Below are 17,521 nucleotides of genomic sequence, written 5' to 3'. Positions count from 1 at the left end.
GTGTGTGTGTGTGTGTGTGTGTGTGAGAGAGAGAGAGAGAGAGAGAGAGAGAGAGAGAGAGAGCAGGAAGCATTTGAAATGTCAGTGGGTAGCAGTCAACGTTTCCTCTGTAAAGCATGCAGTGGGTTTCTCTGGCCCGAGAGGAGAGTGGAATTTGGTGCAGCCCACTTGTGAATGGCGAGAGCTAACTTTATTAGCAAACCCATGGAGCTTTTCATTATAAAGCAAAAGTCACAAAATTGCACAGACCATTAGGCATTCAAATGTTGGTCACTAAACAGAGAGAATTTAGATTTTTTTATTAAAAACGCAGAGAGCTTCGTCTCTCTCCATCTCTCGCACTGCTGTGTGCTGGAACGCTGCCCTCCTGGCTCCATGCATTCCTCAAAGGCCTACGGCTGGGCTTCCACTCAGAAGGCCTGCCATTCGTTAAAAGCAAAGAAAGATGAATAGATGAAAGATGAACATTTCTCACAAGGAGCCATGGGATATGGTAAATCAGCCCAACTTCTTCTGCGGAGGAAAATGCATGGAGTTAACAAGAACACCAGATGGGGGTCCGAAAATGGGTCCCCGGCTATTGTCTGTCCTGCATCACTTTGTGGCCTCCGGCAAGCCCAGCCTTTCTCCAGCGTGGTGTCTTCCCACACACAAATTAGGAAAGGGGAACTGTAGATGTTGTAAGTTCCCCTGTGGGATGATGTCACCCCATCACTGCAATTAGGGTTCCAGCTACTGAGAAACTGGGCAGGACTAGCTCAACTAAGCCTGAAAGTTAAACTGGGGTATTTATTTCCCACAGTCCGACTAGTAGTCTAATCAGTACAGCCGTTAAACTTGCAATAATATTTCACTGACGGGTACCAGAGCGTTGCAAGTTATAAAATTTCCAATTTAATTTTACTGCATCCCTGAAGCCGTAGTAATTAGAAGACAGACTCACAGTGAAGATGTTTACAGCTTCAGGGGTGATAATTTTGAACCTGTCCTGCAGGTCACTTCTGGCCTCAAGGTCCCCCGATCTGACAGCTGCCTGCAGACTCAGGATTTTATGGTAATACAGCAGCAACTCGTCATCCATGCGATGGGAGCAGATGTAGATGACACTCACGTTGTCATCTGAAACAACAGGCACAGCGTTAATTACTGGGAAAAGGTAAATGACACTGGGAACCCTGGCACTGAACTGACGCCGAGCAGGGTAAAATGGGGAGCATCTCCCGACGCCACACACGCTACTTCAGCTGGGCTTCCCAAAGATCGTCGCCACCTTTGCCTGCACGTTAGCGCTTCTCCGAAGGCAGCAAGGATTCCTTCCTCCTTCCCAAGGAGGGTTGAGAGGCATGCCACGGAAGGACGGTGCGTTTCCGAAGAATACAGAGGGATTTAGCCACCCAGCTCCCATCAACATCAAGGGGAACTGCGCCCTGCTTTAAAAATTTATCCCATTAACTTCAGCAAATTATAAACCACAGCTATTAACTTTAGAAAGCTGACGAAACGGCAATTTCTTATTCTGCCCGGACTTGACAGGGCCGGTTCAGGAAGTACCCTGTCCACACAAGTGATCTGATCACCACCAGAGCAATGCTTATTGCAGGAAGTCAACCTTTTCCCCCTGCCTCGGTCTCCAAGAGGGATAGTTTCTTAAGCAGCACGGCTAGTGATTCTTGGTTTAAAGGAAACGCGCTCTCAGTTTAACTGTTCTCCTTTTAAAGATGCGCTTCTAAGGGCACAGGAAGAACCCCAAATTAAACGTCTCGTCGAAATGGAATACTGCGATGAGATTGCTCAGTCCCTGCTGAAGGGCTATGGACAGGCGACCAGCAGCCAATGGCGTCGTCCGTTCGTTCGTTCATTCACTTATTCGTTCGTTCATATAACAGCTGACTGATCGGTTGAATCAAGACAATCAAGGACAGCAGTCAACGCGACTGAGACGCTGCGTCGGAGGAGCGGGAGCTCTGCAACGTGGGGCCGGCAGAGGTCTCCGTGATGTTGCACGCTGCTCAGAGGAGTCTGCAGGTGACACGGCAGTGAAAGGTCCCCTCGGTCAGGCTGGGCTGGCGAGGCAGCCACTCACAGGCTCCTTCGTTCAGTTCGGCTGAAGTCTGCAGAGCATGCTGTGTGTCGTCGTCGTTTTTGACTCGGAGCAAACGGACACGATCAGAGTAGGACCTCTCCGGAGGGTTTCCTTGGTGGCAAACTTTAGGGGAGCAGATCTCCTGGTCTTTTCGGTCCCCCCAGTGGCTGGGCTGACTTTGGGGTTAGTAGCTGAGCCCCTTAACCACAGTCCCACCAGGGCTGGTTACAAATGCCACCAAAGCGGGTGGCTCTTTTGTTCCCTCTGGCACCACTACCAAGGGCAGGGTTCGTCTGGCCTGATTGTGACCTCACAAATGTTGTAAGAAGATGGACGTTGCTTTGACTGCCAAGCCGCGGGTCACTATCAGCGCCCTTTAGCCCGACTCGTCTAGGACGTGTAGACACGAGCTCTTGGCGTCTCCCCTGAGAACCTGACTTCCCAGCCAGTGGGGGTGGCAAGCCTCACCCACACCATCCGATGACCTTGTTTTCCCCCGAAGCAGCAGAAAAATCAAATGAGTATTTTTTAAAAAGCGGACAGACATCTGTTCTTCCACCAAATTCTGATGTTTCTAGCTCTCTCCTCTTTCTTCTCTCACCAGTCACCCTCCTTTTCCTTTCGAACAACTCTTTCTAAATGTCCGGCGCCTCTTGAGTAGGTTTTCGGATTGCCTGGCTCTGCCGGTAAGACAGTGTAGCAAGAAGAGGCCTTTGGTCCTTATCTCTGAAATGTTCACTTCAGCAAAATGGTCCTTGGAGGTGGGCATAGACTGAGTGACTGAATTCTGAAAAATGAAAGCCTGATATTTTCAAGTATTTTGCAAGGGTGGGACGCTTTCGTAAAGAAGCCCTTGGGTGAGGGTTTGCACTGTAGAGAGAAGGGTATATAAGAAGCTGGAGAGAAATGAAAATGAATTCAAATAAATTAGAGCCAAGTCTGCCCTCTGCTGCACTTCAGTGGTTCCCATCCAGTCAGGTTTTTCATGGAAATAGCTCAGCACAAACAAATCCATCTCGAGTCATTAAAAAAAAATCTTTCCGTAAAGCTGAAAACCAATATTAGTGCCTCGATAATAGATTAAAGCAATTACACTATTATTATTTTAGGACACTGTAAATTTCTTGTACTGATGTATTTTTGTTACCAAATGGCATTTATAAAATAATAATGATGCTGAAATATAGATGAGTCAAGTGAAGTATGCCATTCCAGGGAGCCAGCAAAGTTGGTCACTGATAATTTAAAATTCTCCCTTGTTTTGCTTAAATAAGGGCCAAAGCAATTATATTTTAACAAAATTAAGAAGTCCTTATTTGGTAGCTAATGGAAATCTCCCTTGGGTTTAACCTTGACCATTAGGCCAGGACCTCGAGGCCAGGAGGTTGACGGAGGCTTTGCAGTTCTTTAAGTATAACCTGAGGCCCGGCCACCCACAGTCACCAGAGTCTTTTTCTTGCTTGCCTCTTTTTCTCCTGGCCCCAGCCTGGGATCTGATTTAGGACCGATCAAATTAGTATCAGAACTTGACTTTGTACAAAGATGTATCTTTCCCCCAACAAGGTTCTATTTCTAAGAATCCCACACACACAGAGCCACTTTTTGTTTTCTGACAATTAAATGATGTGCATTTAAATCAAGCTGCTTTAAAAACGGATCACTTTTCGTTTCCCTCTTCTCTGGCCATGAAGGCACCATGCTTCGCTTCTAATGCCACCGTCCGTCCGCTCTTTCCCCAAATCACGGAAGAGCCACTGTTGACACAGAGGAGAAGGTTGTGCCCTAACTCACGGCAGGTTCCAGTTCGCGGGGAAGATTTGGAGCTCTATAGGAGAGCAGTCCTGTCCAAACCTGCAGCAGAGGGAGTGTAGACAATTGTTCAAGTAAATCGAGGGAAATGCCTGCTTTTTTGAGTGGACTTTACTGTAAATCTGTTCTCGGAAACAAAATGTTCAATTGCCCTGCATGTAGATGAGCTCCCCAAGCCTTTTCCTTGCAGGGAAAATATAAAAGAATTAGTCTGTGCATTGCAATTTTTCTCCCCAGCACAAAAAAAGCAACAGACAAAAACCCTGAAGCAGTCACTTGCGTAAAAGTATTTACTGTACCGAGAATATCACACAGCCGCCCCAGCTGCATGTTCTGCTGTGTCTTGAAGTCGGCAATGTGTCTGCGCACAGACTCGGGGTAACCTTAAAGGCAAAGAAAACCACGTCAGTACAAGCGAAGGGCGCACAAGCACCGAAGGGCACACAAGCACCGCCAAGGGCCGCAGTGCCGGGTCCGGAACTTCTGCGAGGTCAGTCCCTGCTTCCCAGGGGATTAAGCTATATCCTGGAAGGCAGCTAAGCCGCACATCCTGCACCTGAGAGGCTCATTTCTTTCCTCATCCCAATCATACCCGCATAACTCCTGAGCAGTGAGATCAGAACAAAACATTTTCTGATGCTTAACAGGAAAGCTCAGAGCAGCCTGTCAGAAAATTGTGCTCTGGTTCCAGTAGGCTAGTTGTTTTATAGTTTTATTTCAAAAGCCTTTTTTCCCCACTCTAACTATTTTGGTCTTTTTGATTTATACCTCCCATGTGGCATCCTGAAGGTGCGTCCCAGAATGACTTTAAACCCCTCGCTGTTGGGAATGAGGATGTAAGAAGTTCTCAATCCTAAAGAGGTCACCTTTCTTAACACGAGAACTTTTAACCTTCTAAGGGCAAGAAAGGCTCGGTTACTTTGTTGGGAGCAATGGAGCCGCTGCCGCAATCTGCCTTTGCCTCTGTTGGAAGCAGTGCAGGAGGAAACCACGGGTGGATTACTGTCATGGAAACAACAAACAAACAAACAAAAACCCTCTGACAAGAGAAACAACAGAGGCATCCATTTCTGCTGATAAGCGAGGTCTTTCAAAAATGGGGGAAAAAAAAAAAGAGTGGATCAAGACATGACCTTAAAAGGCTTGCACGCATACTTACAAGCAGGTATAATTGCTTATATGAAATTCAGCCATGGTAAGGTACAACCTTTTTTTTTTTTTCCAAATAAAATTGCTTTTCACATTTTGAAGAGATGCTTCAATGCCTCCTTGTGGTTAGTGAGCCCAAACACATGTTTCCCGTTAAAACTGCTATAGATAAAATGATTTTATATATTCCATCTTTGAGTGGTGACACAGATTTTCTTTTCAGCGTAAGGAAAACTAGAGTCATTCAGCCAACAGGGCTGCAGATCAAATGGACTCTGATAATTGGCTCTTTGCTTTGATGTCAGTGTTTAAACACGAGACGACGTCTGGAAATTAAAGGAGTTTAAAGGAGTTTACAATTCATCTAAAAGTCTCTCTCTTCACTTTTATGCATATGAACTTAAGAACCAAAGAGGCAGAAGGACAAATGGGTTGTTTGAATTATGTCAGAAAAATTACTCATTTCTCAAACAATTTTTGGTGCCATTGTGCATCTGAAAGTTCAAATAGACAGCTACAATTTCAATGCTGTCTGTCTGTGTGGTTGCAATATCGTAGCTTCTGGGAATTGGCAGAGCTGGCTCGTTCCTGCTGTCGTCAGGGAGATGCTTAGGAGCGTGCTGCAAACAATAGACGAGGACATCAAGACCCTGAGAAGACAGCGGAAACGCCTCAAGAATAAAGCATGGCCAAGAAAGAGCTCGAGAGCCTCCCACAAACGCGTTTCCTTTCGAAAGATCAAAGGCCGTGTGAGATGTGGAATTAAGAGGGTGTCCAACGTAAGAGCAAGACCCTGTCTGATCACTTTGTTCCTGCACAGGCAGCGTGGGGGTGACCGAGGCTGGGCTTCCGGTCAAACCCTTGAGGTCAGTTTTCTAACAAATTACTTGGGACCTCTGTTATCACTGCTCAGGGACCCCCAGCAACTGTCTACTTAGAATTGTGATCGACCCTGCTGCTCATTTTTCCCTGATAACATACCCATTTTAAAGAATGAATTGCCAACCACTTCGCAACATGGTTACAAGAGGATGATCTGAAGTAACAGATGTGAAGACATTTAAACTGTAAAAGTGCTATATAAGCATAGAATATTTTAATTTTATGATCTATGCACATTCCTAAAGCCACAAAAACAACACATTCCGTTATAGGTAGAAAACCATTCTACATGAATAAGATGCATGGCCAGCGTCAGAGCAGAAATTCCTGGTCAAGTTTTGCAAGTGAGACTTATCTTACTTTCTGTATCTCTGGCAGGTGCATGCGTTCAGGTCCAGGTGGAAAGAATCCATCCATACTGACAGCATATGTTAAATGACTTAACCAGGCAATTCTCCTCAGGGACCCTGTAGCCTGAGTATTTTGGCAACTATGCCCGGGGTCAACGATACAGCCACTGGAGGGTAGACTCTGCAAAGGCACGGTTACTTCATAGGGCAGACGTTACTACTAGGGCCATCGGGAGGGACCCTCTACCTGAATTCTATCATGGAACAGAGGAGGAAACTCGGCCAGTACTTTGGTCACGTGGGTGGCTTCCAGTGGGTGGAGAGGGCAAGGAAAACGGAATCTTGCCTACAGCCTCCCCAGAGGACGCAGCCCTGCTGTCATCTTGATTTAAGCCCACTTCAGACTTTGAATTGCAGGCTGTAAGACAATGTGTTTGCATTGTTTTAAGGCACGATGTGCGGTGAGATGCTCCAGCAGCGACACACAGTAAACCCGTGACAGCTGTCTAACTCCCTTCCTTCCACCAAGTTCCCCTCCCGCAGGCAGGCAGGGCTCCTCGTTCACCACTGAAGGGTGCCAAGAGCTCTGGCACAGAAGCAGCCAAACCCCAAACCACGCTCACTGCCATCGAGTCAATTCTGACTGACAGTAAGCCTATCGGACAGGGTAGAACTGCCCTTTGTGTGTGCGAGACTTTAGATCTTGACAGGAGTAGACAGCCTCATCTTTCTCCTGGCCGCCCACGGTCCTCCCTTTCTGCCAGAGCCACACTGTACTCAAACCACCGACCTGTGGTTACCAGCTCAGTGCCTCGCCCACCGTGCCACCAGGGCTCCTCGGGCAGAAAAGAACTCCCCCGGAGCACTCAATTAGGGGCAGTGCTATTATTTCCTTCGAGCCTTAGCTAAGTCAGGCTGAAATTCTCGAAAGGAAAACGAATATTCTCACAAGCACCGAAGTATCTGAACTCGGACAGTACAGAACACCCACCTTCAGATGGCAGCCCACCATCTCTAAGAAGGCCTCCTGTCTCTCTCATTGTCTTGCACCCCTCATGCACCCAGACTCCTCTCACTGGTCAGCACCTGCTTCTTGGCCTGTTTGTTGCCTGTCTCTCCCCACCCCTGCACCACCCCTGCTCCTGCGGCCAGACCCTCATGAGCACCACCCCAAATTGCGTGAGAAAATGAAACCTCACTCAAGGGAGCTGCCTATGAATTCTTTGCCCTTTCTTTAATGTGTTTACAGCATCTCCCCTGCCCTCCACATAAAAAACAAATCAAGTTGAGGCTGGCTCATAGTGACCCTATAGGACAGGCTAGACCTGCCCTTTGAATTTCAAGGCTGTAACTCTTTATGGGAGGAGAAAGCCCTGTTCTTTGAAATCCCCAGTACTTCTCCAGCTCAGAGCACACACTTGTAGAAGAGTTTTTGGGATAGGGCTTTCTAGGGGGGGTGTCCAGGTTCCAGTTCCTGACACACGCAGAAAGCGCATGGCACAGAGAGCATGGAACCCCCAGAGACACCGAGGGGCTGATCCAGTATGTCATGTGTCAGTTTGATTAAAATAAAAGGAAAGTTGTTTTTCGTGGGGAGCTACTGGGAAGAGCTAAGGAGTTTTGTGCTGAGGATGTAGAAAACCTGGGATGCCTTGGTTGAGTTTTGAAGCCATTCTCAACCCCCAAGGGGTCAAAAAGACTCAGCCGTGACCTTGGAAGTTACTCTCCCAAAGGGTGAGGACTTCCTTTTGTTCCAACTCCGGGTCACGGATCAGCACAGTGCTGCACTCAACCAAAGCCAGTGATTCTGCACGCGTGGTCTGGGGATACAGTGTCCTTGAGACTCCTTCCAGTAGTTTTCAAGGTCAAACTATTCTCAGAATCAAAGACATGATTGGTCTTTTTTCAAGCCTATTGAGCATCTAATCTCACAAGTTACCACATACAAAAAAATTCCTGATGGGACTTTCAATTGAGGTGCTAACCTCGTCAGCAGTTTGAAACCAGCAACTGCTCTGAGGAAGAAAGATGAGGCTTTCCACTCCCTTATAGAGTGAGAACCCCACAGGGGCAGTCCGCCCCTGTCCTATAGGGTCTCCATGAATCGGAACTGACTCAATGGCAATGAGTTGGGCTGGGGGGTTAGTTTGAATGGAGCATAAAGAAAATACTCAATTATCTGAAAACTCATTGCCATTGAGCTGATCTTGATTATTGGTGACCCCGTGGGTTACAGAATACAGCTGCTCCATAGGGAGTTCTTGCTTGTCATCTTTATGGAAGTGGAAGCGGATGGTCAAGGCTTTCTTCCATAATGCTGCTGGGTGGATTTGAACCACCAACCTTGAGGGTAGTAGTTAAGTGCAAACTGTTTGAGCCATCCAGGGACTTGAAAGTTTATAAACTGTTCTTTCCTTTTCCCATGACCTATCAGTATTGGACTGGGTTTTCTTTGCTCTGACTGAAACCATAATATTGCAGCAGATTGAAGGTAGAAACAGGAAAATCCAATTGTGTTCTACTCAGCCAGGTACTAAAACAGATTTGAAAACCCATGAATGGGCCTCTTCACATGGAAAAATCCTTGTTAGGAAAATATAAATAAAAATACTTCTATATACTTTTTAACATACAAGTACAAAAAAATGTTTTACGAAATATGTTTTAGGTAATATTGGTAGTGGGCTTATTACCATTTTAAATGAATTCGTAAATATTTATTTTTGCTTTACATTTCTAGTATGATAGATATCAGTAGACATCATAAACCAAAACTTTTAAAGTATATATATATTAAAAGTTTGCAAGAACCATTTTTTCATTGCTAATACCTTTTGTCAACAACATAAACTGCATTCCTATGCCCACCTAAGGCCTGCCTCTATGGATTGGCGCTTCTAGAGTTGTGAAAAGTGTTTGAGATCTCTCCCTAATTATGCACAAGCCCAATGTGATGTTTTGCATGGATCACGCGTACAGCATTCTTTCATTCCTTCTGCTATTTGTCAAAATTGCTATTTTAAGGGCCAAGTATGTATTGCATGAAAATAGTATGACCTTTTTTCTTAATTTAAATAAACTCCAATGCAATTGGACTTACAAAGCAAAAAAGGAAAGAAAGATTTAAAGTGTATGTCAGAAGAAACCGAAACTTGCTCTTGATCGTAGATTACTGAAAGCAAAGAGAAGAAATAGTGAAGTAAAAGAGTTGAACCTAAAAGTTCAAAGGGCTGCAGTGGAGTGAAATTTCTTTTTTTTTTTGTTCTTCCCCGAAAACATTTTATTGGGAGCTCTTACAGATAGCATACCATGCCATAGTCCAACCCCATCAAGCAGCACTGTACAATTGCTGCCTTCTAGAACTCCTCGATATCAGCTCCTCTTACCCCACCCTCCCCCTACCCCCTAGGAACACTTATTCTACTTCTTGTCTCTGTAGGTTCTTGAATCCTGGGTTTCATTTACCCCAAACAGAAAAACATATAACGAAATTTCAAACAGGCTACTCACAATGACAAAATTCATCATAGATAAACCCCAATATGGAAAACACACACACACACACACACAAACACACAAGTATTGAAAACCAGATCAGCCCCAAAGTGTATCAAACGGGATCAAGTGACAAGGTTTTAACCGTTCAGTCAGGTTTGTCATTTCGATCTCCTATAGTCATCTCCAACACTCTCTGTTTGGTAATCAGTTCATTCCCTTCCCTCCTTTATGGATGAAGGGAAACCACTGGAGGCTTATTTTCTGTGTAGGTCTCACAAGTGGCAGGGCTTCCACTGGCATTCACGGCCTTCTTGCAATCAGAATCTCACAGTTTAAGCTCTGGTACTATTCCTTCCTTTGGCGTTGGATTATACAATTTGTCAACCTTGGGCATTGGATGTTGGTGTGCTTCTTCCATGTGGACTTAGTTGACATCTCACTTAGATGGCTGCTTGTTTGAAAACAAGACTTTAAACCCCAGGTGCTGTTCTAGCTGAGAGCAGGGCACCATCTAATTTCTTCACCACACCTTGCCATAGTGCCCATATCTTCTGGGTTTCCTTCATGCGGGTGAGTATTGAGAAGAGCCGCGTTGTAAGAAATAAGTGTTCTTAAATTGGAGCTAGGGTTTAATGCATAGGCTCAATACTTTTTCAAGGTGTGAAGTCCTAGGACCAAAACAAAGCTTGAAAACTATTGAACCAAGCCTTTTGAGACTTTCTAAGAGAATGAAGATGACACAGAGTTCGTTGTTGTTGTTGTTGTTGTTGTTAGGCGCCATCAAGTCGGTTCCGACTTTCAGTGAGCCTGTGTGCGACGGAGCAAAACGACCTGGTCCTGCCCCATCATCACAGTTGCTCTTAGAGTGGGGCCCATGGCTGCAGACACTGTTTGAATCCCCCTTGCTGAGGACCTTTCTCTCTTCGCTGCCACTCCATTTGACCAAGCATGAGGTGCTTCTCCAGAGACTGGCCTCTCCTGATAACATGTCCAAAGGATGTGAGACCAAGTCTTGCCACCCTTCCCTTGAAGCAGCATTCTGGCTGGGCTTCTTCCAAGACACGTTTGTTTGTTCTGTTGGCCGTCCGTGGGGCTTTCAGTATTCTTTGCCAACACCGAAGTTCAAAGGCAAACATTTTCTTCGGTCTTCCTTATTCAATGTCCAACTTTCACATGCATATGAGGTGGTCAGAAATACCATGGTTAAGGTCAGGGGCACCTTAGTCCTCCAAGTAACTTCCTTGCTTTTCCATGCTTTAAAAAGGTCTTGTGCAACAGATTTACCCAATGCAACACGACATCTGATTTCTTGACTGCTCCTTCTAGGGGCTTTGCTCGTGGATCCAAGCAAGAGGAAAGCCTTGACAACTTCCATGTGCTCTCCACTTAGCATCATGTTTCCTACTGGTCCCGTGGTGAGGACTTTGGTTTTCTTCACACTAAGTTGTCATCCATGTTGAAGGCTGCCATCCGTGATCTTCATCCGCAAGCGCTTCAAGTCTCCTTCCTCCAAGCAAGTGCCTCGTCCTTGATATGGGGCAGCTGCAGGTTGCAGGTGGTTACCAAGACTTCCTCCAAGTCTGCAGCCTCAGTCATTATGTTATCCAGCTTCTCGGATTGCTTGCTCATCACGGAGTTGAGTGTTTGTGGTCTTCTCTTCAGAGCTTATCCTCACATTGCTCAACTTCACGAAAACCCCCTGAGCCGCTGTCCCTTTACCCTCAGCCCAGCACTAGTTCTGCGTCCTGGAATAGCATCATTTGCTCAGGTCCGACCGGATGATTTCATCCAGCAGGGTCACAGCGCCGCCTCTCACCGCGCCAATGAATGACCATCTATTTGACTTACTTGGATGACTAGAGCACTTTTGATTTTAGTTTCAGCTATGAAAAAATATGAAAGTTTAGGTTTCAAATCTTTTTTCCTGATCTGAATATTTCTGCGAAAACCTTGTCTGGGAAGTCTCTGCAGTACATCTGTCCCAAGGATCTAGTGTGGCCACTGCGCACACACTCAGGATTCCACGATACTGCTTGCCAAGATACTCATGTATGTTCAGCATGCTTATGTGGAAGACATGCTCATGTGGAAGACATGCTCATGTGGAAGACATGCTCATGTGGAAGACATGCTCATGTGGAAGACATGCTCATGTGGAAGACATGCTCATGTGGAAGATGCCAAGTCCTGGCTTCTCGGCGCTGAGGTAGAAAGTGTGTCTTGTTTCTGAGTTGTGGGCTCCAAGACGCGAAAGCTAAAAGGCATGGCCCAAACGCGAGTTCTTCGTTCCAGCCTCAGGTATGGGAGCGAGCACAGGTTTGCCTCTCTCCGGGAGACCCTGAGTAGGGCCGAGAGCACCTTTTCCCAAGGTATTGGGGCCTTTTTCCAGTCCTTGTGTAGCCACTTCTACGCAAAACTAAGTTTCTCATCTTTTTTAAGGCCTTCGTGACAGTAGAGATCAGCTAGACAATGTGGCTTTTGTGAGATTCACAATGACAGGATCCGGTAACTGATGGAATGGGATATTTTGAGGACCACTAATTATGCTCTCCCCAACATTCATTTGTGAGAGAAGGCACAGAGGAAAAATCATGGCATTGAAGTGTGTAGATAAGATGTTTCTTTTAGCCAGTGAATGCACTGGCAATGAAATAAGAGACGTGAAGAGGGGGGGGGCACCTCGAAACGCTATCACTCTTTTGTTGTTGTTACCTTAAAGGACAAAGAGAATTGAGAGGGGTCACTAATCACAAGGCATTTCGTGGACGTGTGACTGCCTCATATACATGCTCACAGCACCAGAGGCCCATACGTGGTACATTTCATTTACTGTTGGTATATTAAAAAAAAAAGTCACCGAGTTTAAGTGCTGTCCCCATGATGCACGATAATAAAGACACATAGGGGTTAAATTAAAATGGAAGATAATTTGGCCCAGAAACTGGGAGCAGAATTAATTTTTCACATGTTTTTTTGGGGGGTTGTTGCTGGTTTTTATTAGACCTCTGATTTTTCTAGAGGAATTAGAATTTTTTGTCTCAGTTCTTTCTTCTTTGACTGATAGGCTTTGCCTAAAATAGACTCTCGTGTTTTATTCCTGCGATGAACCATGGTAAATTGTTTTGTTAAAATTATATTTCATTAATAAAAATGATAAAATATGCAATATCCAATTAAGAGATCAGCCTACACAATATGGAAAGCATACCCCCCCCCCACTTTTTTTTATCATTTTATAAAATCACGAGACAATTGGTTTCTTTGGACCATTAGTCAGCCGCAACCCACCTAGCCTGTGGGTTAAAAATAGCTGAACTGGTTTGTTATCGCTGGGAATACCACCTGAAATATAGGGCAGGCTGTCGCAGAGATCACGCTGCAATATGTATGTAATTGTTTGACTATTCATATCACCAAGTCATAGATTTCTTCTAAACGATTTATGGTGCAAAACCTGGCTGAAAGGTCATCCTTTTCGTGCTGTGCTGGCTCAGAGAATGTGTGTGCACATTGCCGACAACTGCAATGTATTGTGTAGTTATCAGCTCCTTGGCTTTCACTTTTAGGGTTCGAACAAGTTAGCGCAGCCCCCAATGACCAGTGGCATGGCCTAACTAGTCCTAGGGTAGAGTCTATAGCAGGATTGACTGTCAATCTATGGAAAGCAGAAAAGAGGGCGGGGTGCCACTTGTGTTACTAAACGCCTGCTGGAAACTGAAAATCGTAACCACTGAGCTCCCCTCTAGAAAGACATTTTGCAAACAAACTCTGAAAACAAAATCGACCTACTTTTTGCTGCTGTTGTTGTAATGTGTATAGAGGAGATAAAGTGACTTTAGTCACTCCCATTCGATTGCCATGCATTCTGTAGGTCCGTGCCTGGTGCGCGAGACAAAGAAGGCCGATCAAGTCTAGCTGAAGTCCTCTTGGACTATTCCCAAAGGAAGTGGTGTAGGGGGCGGTGGGGGAGGGGGGAGGCACTTCATACTACTTTGTTTTGTTGTCATTGTTCTTCAAGGCATAATTTGAAAATTCTGTCTGTGGATTAGGCCGACAACACGGCAGCGGAGTGTTATTTAGATGCAATCTTCAAAAGTCACTTTATGAACCCTAAAGCACAGCAAATGCTCTCTGATCAAAGCCCAAGTCTTAGTCTCTTGTGAAAATGTATAGTTGGGCTCTTATAAATGCTCCGTTGAAACGAGTATCTGAGCTTGGCTCAAACTCTTAAAACGTACATACTAACCCGTCTTCCTTTGAAATGGGGACGGAGTTAACAAAGCTTGCTGCTATAGTAAGACCTTCATATTTGCTATGCATTTGTTTAAATCAAGCATATACCAGTTAGAAGATAACTAGATTTCAAACAATCCTTTCTGGCTCTCCTTACTTTGACTAACCTCTGACCTAAGAGGTTAGTCCCTTTGAAGTTTTGAGATATTTTCTTTAAAAAAAATTTAGCACTTTCAATGCTAACCCTGACTTCCTAGAGGCTTCTGTCCATCGGGCTTCGCTTTGTGGTTGATTGCACGGAGCCTTCTGAAGGGGCGACAGAGATAGGGGCGCAGGAAGGAAGCCATTTGCGGGCAGGGGTGGGGGCGGGGGTGGGGAACTGTCTCTAACACTTTTGTGCCTGTTGACATCGCATAGCCCTATTTGTTTGAATACAACGAGGAAAGCAAAACAGGGCTTCCCCCAAAATATCAGGTCAGGTCCACAATTAGTTGCAGAGGTAAAAGGCTCTTGCACCTTATTCTGAGGACCCCGGTCAGTTAATTGGGTCTGCAATTAGACTCTCTGTTCGCAATCAATTACAAGTGCAATTTCTGTGTGGGAACTAATTTTGCGTGCCAAAGTCGTCCCACTCAAATAAAAGCCTAAGTTAAAGTTAGAATGACGTTCAGGTCTGTCTTGCCTTGCTTAGTACATGCTAAGAATGAACTAATTCCCTCCCTGAGCCATAAAAGATGCTCTGGGCAACTCAAGTATTGTCTACAAGTAGGCCGGTTCTAAGTGCTAGACGTTGGAAAGTTTGCGCTAGTAATATTTTACTGATTAAAGCATAATCTTAATTATATTCATATATATACACACACACATGTTTGCTTTTCACATCACTGTTTAAATGTGTTCTATTTCTATACCACATGGAAGTATACAAACACAGGTACTGAGACATGAGTTCAAATACGTTGCCTTGCAGAAATCTAGTACAGTAGATCACCAGTGCACTGCTCTTTGTGAAAGGCCTTCACTTCTGAGTTTTGCAGTCTGTCGAAGCGCTACCAAGTGAACTTGAGAAATTTGACCCCACTGAAGAAATTTAACACAATGTTGGCAGGTTAAACACAATCAAACAAATTTCAACCACTGTGACAGCATCTTATCTTCTAAAAAAGAGCTTCTGATGCAAATTTCTCAAATGCCCAATGTCATTTTGGCATACCTATTTTACCACTGTGTTGCAGACAACAGCTTTTAAGTTCCCCAATTCATAAATGTAATTAAATAATTACATTAGTGCTAATTAACATGAAACTGCAGATTATTTAAGCGCAAAAAACACTATTCAACTTCTTAATTATTCTTGTTCACACAGCATTTCCTTTTGCTCAGGCGCCCTAGGTGCAAATAAAGCATCCCATCTGCTCGTAATTAGAACTAAATAATTTCAGAGAATGTAGCTTATCATTTTGACTGCACATTTGATTAAAAACAGTGTACAAGCAATATCCTGGCTTATTGGCGTGACAGCCACAACACACACAAGCCAGCGTTCTTCTATCGTTAAAGAAGATCGAAAACATTATCTGTTATTTCAGGGGGAAAAATACAACTTTTTAGTTCATTTCATACAGATGAAAGCGAATTACAGCAAATCACTTCTCCACTGAATAGCAGCCCCCACATAATGACTTTATTTGCTTAATCCCCAAATTAAACGCCGTTTCGAGCGAGGGCCCTGTGTTATTACTCTCATCATGTCGAGAACATTTTCCTGCCGAGACCAATTTGAATAAAACAAGGGGCCTTCCTTGAACTCAATCAAGGAGCCATAATGTGGTGGGTAATAGAGGTTGCTGATAGATTTGCAGGCAAAAGTGTTATACCTAATGACGGGACATGGATAATAGTCCTCCTGGAGGTCCTGATGCGATTCCAGTTGGCTGCCAGATGCTGAAAATCGAGAAGAGCATGGATCAGTGACAGGAAGCTGCAGTGGATTCATCTAGACAAACTTCAGCTGTTTTTTCCCACTGTACGGTTAAGCCAGGCATAAATTATATTAATTGATTTAATTACATACTTAAAACATCTTCCCCAATTAATTTAATTAGGTGGCTACATGATGCTACTGGCAGGGGAAGATTAGAGGCAGCTCACTTAATTAAGAGAATATGAATGAAAAAAAGAGAAAGCAAACATAAATGAAATTGTGAGCACTAATTAAAAGGCTGTCTGCAAACTTAAATACTTTCTGACAAAGTGGTGACAGCAATGCAGACAAGAGAGGATTTCTCCCCCTGACAGTGAAAGTGCCAGAAGGTATATATAGATGGGGAGAAAAGGTAGTGCCGTTCAAAACCTTGATTTTCTGACAGAAGCGCCATAGTCACACGGAAGGGACTTTTTTTCTTTTTCCTCCTGCTATAGAAAAATTGCAACAGATTGTGCAGCTGAAAAAAAAACCCAGATTCCCGATGAGGGTTAAAATATGATGCACAAGCGAATATACCATTGGAGGGGAGTGGGAGGCGAGGGAGGCTGAGGGTAGTTGGAAGATAAAGACCCAGCTTATTGCAATCGCTGGAGCAAGGAATGCTGAGAGAGAGGGTTGCCCGAGCAGCTGGCAGCCGCCTGCACCTTGGCTCGAACGCGGAAATTCTCCAGGTGTCTGAGTCGCGACTCCTTCAGGATCTTCCTCAGCCGCACCCTGTGGCAGTATAAGAGCCAGGCAATGGCGATCACGCCCGATGCCCATTTCTGCTTTCGGTGAAGGAGGAAGAGCTTCCTTTGCCTGTAGCTCTTCCACGTGGCTTGGATCTTCAGGGCGGCTTCTTGCTTCCCGTCTTGGCCCTTGTACCTCTGGCCGGGGGTGTTTAGAATCTTTTGGACCCGAACTGGGTCCTCGACCACGGAGAGAAGTTGTTGCCTGGTGAACCTGTTCTTCAGCTCGAACTCGGGGAGGATGGCGACCAAGTCGTTCCCTTTGATTTTGACCTCTGGGATGGCATAGTCCTTGAGAAACTTCTCCACTTGTTCCAAGAGAGAAAAAAGGTTTCCCCAAGCGAACCAGTAATGCTGCTTAAAGGCCACAAAGTCGGCAGCTGTCTTGTCGATGACGCCATTGTAGATGTAAAAGTCAAATTCCCACGGGGCTTTCATCGGAGGAGATTCGGTGATTTTCATGAACTGTGGAAAGAAAGCGTCGCCAGCGATGAAATATATCTCCTTTAAAGATAGATGCTACTATTAATTTAACACAAACTTGTCGCGTTATGAAGGTCCAGCCAGGATGGATCAGAAAGTATGTTACCAGAAGATATCTGGTATCATACCTATCGTAGGTGTCACTTAGAGCTATTAACATCAAAAACAATCGTTTTATTTGGGACTCGCATAACTCTTATCACAATCCATCCATCCACCCATTGTGTCAAGCACATTGGTACACCTGTTGCCATCATCATTCTCAAAACATTTGCTTTCCACTTGAACCCTTGATATCAGCTCCTCATTTCTCTCCTCC

General features: G+C 44.9%; 1 protein-coding gene across 1 annotated transcript in view; it reads right to left on the bottom strand.

Annotated features, from left to right (window-relative positions):
• IQCH (IQ motif containing H) overlaps positions 1-17,521 on the bottom strand; it is a 136,344-nt gene that overhangs the window by 99,769 nt on the left and 19,054 nt on the right. Inside the window, exons 3-6 of the mRNA XM_045285794.1 lie at positions 16,636-17,184; positions 15,882-15,948; positions 4,192-4,275; positions 944-1,119 (exon numbers count right to left, since the gene is read on the bottom strand). Coding sequence (XP_045141729.1) covers positions 944-1,119; positions 4,192-4,275; positions 15,882-15,948; positions 16,636-17,184 — 876 coding nt within the window. The remainder of the gene's footprint in view (positions 1-943; positions 1,120-4,191; positions 4,276-15,881; positions 15,949-16,635; positions 17,185-17,521) is intronic.

This window comes from Echinops telfairi, unplaced genomic scaffold (genome assembly GCF_000313985.2).
Source record: "Echinops telfairi isolate 266 unplaced genomic scaffold, ASM31398v2 ScPeMD7_7475;HRSCAF=8513, whole genome shotgun sequence".
NCBI classification, from domain to species: domain Eukaryota; kingdom Metazoa; phylum Chordata; class Mammalia; order Afrosoricida; family Tenrecidae; genus Echinops; species Echinops telfairi.
This window is presented reverse-complemented; position numbering and strand designations above follow the sequence as displayed.